The 3,859-nt window shown below is 49.5% G+C and overlaps 1 protein-coding gene across 1 annotated transcript in view; it reads left to right on the plus strand.

Annotated features, from left to right (window-relative positions):
- The window catches only part of AR (androgen receptor), a 164,589-nt gene that overhangs the window by 83,767 nt on the left and 76,963 nt on the right, over window positions 1-3,859 (plus strand). The window contains exon 3 of the mRNA XM_015419688.1: window positions 2,772-2,888. Within this exon, the coding sequence (XP_015275174.1) occupies window positions 2,772-2,888 (117 nt within the window). The remainder of the gene's footprint in view (window positions 1-2,771; window positions 2,889-3,859) is intronic.

A 3,859-nucleotide genomic window follows, 5' to 3' on the forward strand; every position in this document is an offset into this window, starting at 1 on the left:
AGCGCCTGACTCAGGGTCTGTGGAGCCCCAGTTAGAAGCTCCGCCAAATGGACCTGTCACGCTGAGAAGGTCACAGCGTGCGCACAGACCTCCAGCATACTTAGCTGACTATGAGTGTGGCAACCTGTTTGAAACTGCCTGAAAATACAATGATGCATGTATATACCGTTGTGAATGTATTGCCTTAACTTAGAGGGGAGGAATTGTTATGTATTAACAGCATAACATGAATCGCTCAATATACTTCCCATGTTGAGCTTCGAGCCGGCCAAGGCTCCGTCAGTGCGAACATTCTATTGGTCGCTTCAAAACAGCGACCAATCACAGAAGAGCTGTTCCCTGAGCGGGAAGGACACTGATTCGCCTTTATCTATGCAATCTGATTGGTTGTTATGTAAATAGTAGGCGTGGCTATATTAGCCCGGTATGTTTAAAAGGAGCCCAGCTCCAATGTTAGGTTGTTCTGATTCCTAAATGCGTTTGTGTGCTTGTTCGAATAAAGCTGAATCACTAGCTGAAATCACTCTACGGGTCTTTGTTAGTGCGATCTAACAGTATAAATCCAATCTCTTCTCTTCTTCTTCTTCAAAAAGAGAGGGGGCGGGTGTTGCTCAGCTTCTGCGATCTGACGAGATCAGGCTAGCCTGGGCGATCCAGGCCAGGGGAGTGGAAATTAGGGTTGCCAGCCTCCAGGAGGGGTCTGGGGATCTCCCGCTTTCACAGCTGATCCCCTGGAGAAAATGGCTGCTTTGGAGGGTGGACTCTCTCTGGCATTGGACCGTGCTGAGGCCCCTCCCCAAACCCCGCCCTCTCCTGGCTCCATCCCTAAAGTCTCCAGGTATTTTTCAACCCAGACCTGGCAACCCTAGTGGAAATATTCAAATTCTGGAAAGGTCTTGAGATGTTCTTTTAAACAGATGATCAATAAGAGCCTCCTTTACAGCTCCCTCCTGTTAGGAGGCATGTTTTGTCCATTCCAGCCAATGACCTACGCCTCCACTGGCAGTTGGTAATAGCTGTGAAGGGAAAAGGTTAAACCCCAGAAACCTCTTCGGCAACTATATTTAATACTGCTGACTTCATCAGCCAAGCTTCTTGCAATATTGTCATGCCACGCCATTCAGGGCTCAAAGTCCTGTTGGGGACCTGAAGGTGAAAGGCCCTGAGCCACTCTAAACGGCAGGGCAGCATGGGTCTCGGTGGGCACAGTGCAAGTGCCAGAAAAGTACTCTTGTTTGCTGCCATCACTGTTGCGTGTGGCAGGCTTGAAAATGAGGACTTTGGGCTCCTTGGCTTTCCAGGCCCAGCCCCCAGCCTATCCAGCCTGTGATAGTAGCCTTATCACCTTCCCATAAAGCAATCCTGAACAACTGCATTTTTGCAAAGTTTGTGGAACTCCCCACAACAGGGAAAGGACATATAGGCAGGCTGTTGTTGACCGGGCCTGTGTGCAGGGTGGCGCTGCAAAAGGCCTGAACAGGTGAGCCAAGCGGTAGTGGCCAAAGACCGGAAGGGAAGTGGCCTCGCAGCTGCCAGGGTCCAAGACCATGCAGGGCATCGTATGAGAGTCCCTTGCACTGGCGGCAGCACCTGGACCTCAGCCTTCAGGGGCAGCTCTTTCAGACGAAGGCTCAGGGTCCAGGGAGGTCTCCAGTTTCTAGCCCCGGGTGTTCCCGGCCTCTTCCTGGTCATCCTCTGAGGAGTCTCTTCTGGAGTCTGGCCCAGGAGGGGTTGCACAGCAATTAAGCAGGATTCTGTATCCCATAATGATAAAACATGCCATTGCAGTCACCTGCACCCTGGGAGTCTTAGCGGTCATCGCCTGGATGTCCACGTGGTGGGGACCACTCTCCATCTTTGCCCTGCCCCCATCGTCATCATCATCATCATCAGAAATAGGGAAATGCAGAATAGGTAGACACACATTTGCTTCCTCTGGATAATCTTATAGATCAAAGGATTTTGCTTTAAACACAGCATCTGGGTTACCCTGGTGAAATATTTGTATTATCTCAAAACGCATATGACCTTTGCTGTATAAATAGGAATGTTTCTGCAGCTTATATGCAACCTCATTTGGAATACTGTGTACAGTTTTGTTCACCACACCTTAAAAAGGATATTATAGCTTTGTAAAAAGTGCAGAAAAGGGCAAGTAGAATGATAAAAGGGTTGGAACACTTTCCCTATGAAGAAAGGTTAAAGTGCTTGCGGCTCTTTAGCTTGGAGAAACGACGGCTGAGGAGTGACATGATCGAGGTTTACAAGATGCTCACAATACAAAAACTCATGGGCACTCCATGAAATTGCTGAGCGGTCGGGTTAGAACAGATAAAAGGAAGTACTTCTTCACCCAAAGAGTGATTAACACATGGAATTCACTGCCACAGGAGGTGGCATGGACAGCTACAAGCATGGACAGCTTCAAGAGGGAATTAGTAAGCATATGGAGCAGAGGTCCATCGGTGGCTATTAGCCACAAGGTATAGATAGGGACTCCGGGGCAAGTGATGCTCTGTATTCTTGGTGCTTGGGGGGGGGGGTGGTCAATGGTGGGGGGGCTCCTTGTGTCCTGGCCCCACTGCTGGACCTCCTGATGGCACCTGGTATGGGCCATTGGTCTGATCCAACATTGACTTCTCTTATGTTCTTAGGTTCTTATATTTATTCAAATATTTATACCCTGTCTTTCTTCTTGACTCAGGGCAGTTCTAGCAACACAAGGACCATTGTTATCTACTCATTCTTTCCTCTCTCTCTCTTTTGTTAAGGTAAACAGAAATACCTCTGCGCCAGCCGGAATGACTGCACCATTGATAAGTTCAGAAGGAAAAACTGCCCTTCCTGCCGCCTCCGAAAATGCTATGAAGCGGGGATGACCCTTGGAGGTAACGGGTGTGGGCCGCGGGAACTGCTGCCTCTGTCAACAGAGCGGGTTTTGCTGTTGAGGTGCCCTAATCCCAGATAAGGCTGTCCGTGGGCAGGCTGCTCAATATTGTCTCAGCTGATGCAATCGTACTCTGGGAGGCTTTGCAACCGTCCCCTCCTCGGCAGTTCAAGAGCACCGGCTGGGCAGTCCCAGCACCTGCTGCTCTCTAGCCCTGGAGGGTGGCTGCAAAGGGCACACCTGCATGGAATTGTGGGAAAATCCAGCCTCACCCCCGCCACGCTCTCTCTCTCTCTCTCTCTCTCTCTCTGCCCCTGCACCACCATCACCACCCACCCCTCCGCTTTCACCAACCTCGCTCTGCCTGCCGCCACCCTCTCCTCCTCCTCCTCCTCCTTTCTCCACCCTGCCGCCATCACGGCCTCCTCTCGCTGATGCTCTCCTGCTGCCACTCTGTCTTTCTCCCTCACCCCTGGACTGATCTTAGCTGCTTTAAAAACGCCTGGTTATAATGCCAACCATGATCTGCACAACATCTCTATCCACATATTTTTGTTCCAGTTGCGATGTCGATGCAAGCCTCTGGTTGGTTTATTTGTTGTTGTTGTTTTTTAACTTTAAAAATCTTTTCTGATTTTTCTGTGGACATTGAGGTTCTTATAGAACTGGGCTTATAGAATTCTACATATCTCCACCTGTTTATGGCTCCATTGTGTGGGGTTTTAAAAAAAAAAACGTCACCCTGGGACCACATTCAGAATTAATATAAAGATTGCTTCCTTTGAGGAGCTTGAATGCACTGACGGAAGTGACAGATTTGGGCCACAGTCAACAGAGGGCCAATTTTGTCCAAAGAAGTTGTTGGTTCTGACCAGCCATGGATGCACCATTTGTTTTTTGGCAGAGAGAGAGAGAGAGAGAGAGAGAGAGAGAGAGAGAGAGATATATTTCCCACGCCTGTCACCGGGGAGC

Source organism: Gekko japonicus, unplaced genomic scaffold, assembly GCF_001447785.1.
Source record: "Gekko japonicus isolate JY-2015 unplaced genomic scaffold, Gekko_japonicus_V1.1 scaffold1526, whole genome shotgun sequence".
Classification (NCBI taxonomy): domain Eukaryota; kingdom Metazoa; phylum Chordata; class Lepidosauria; order Squamata; family Gekkonidae; genus Gekko; species Gekko japonicus.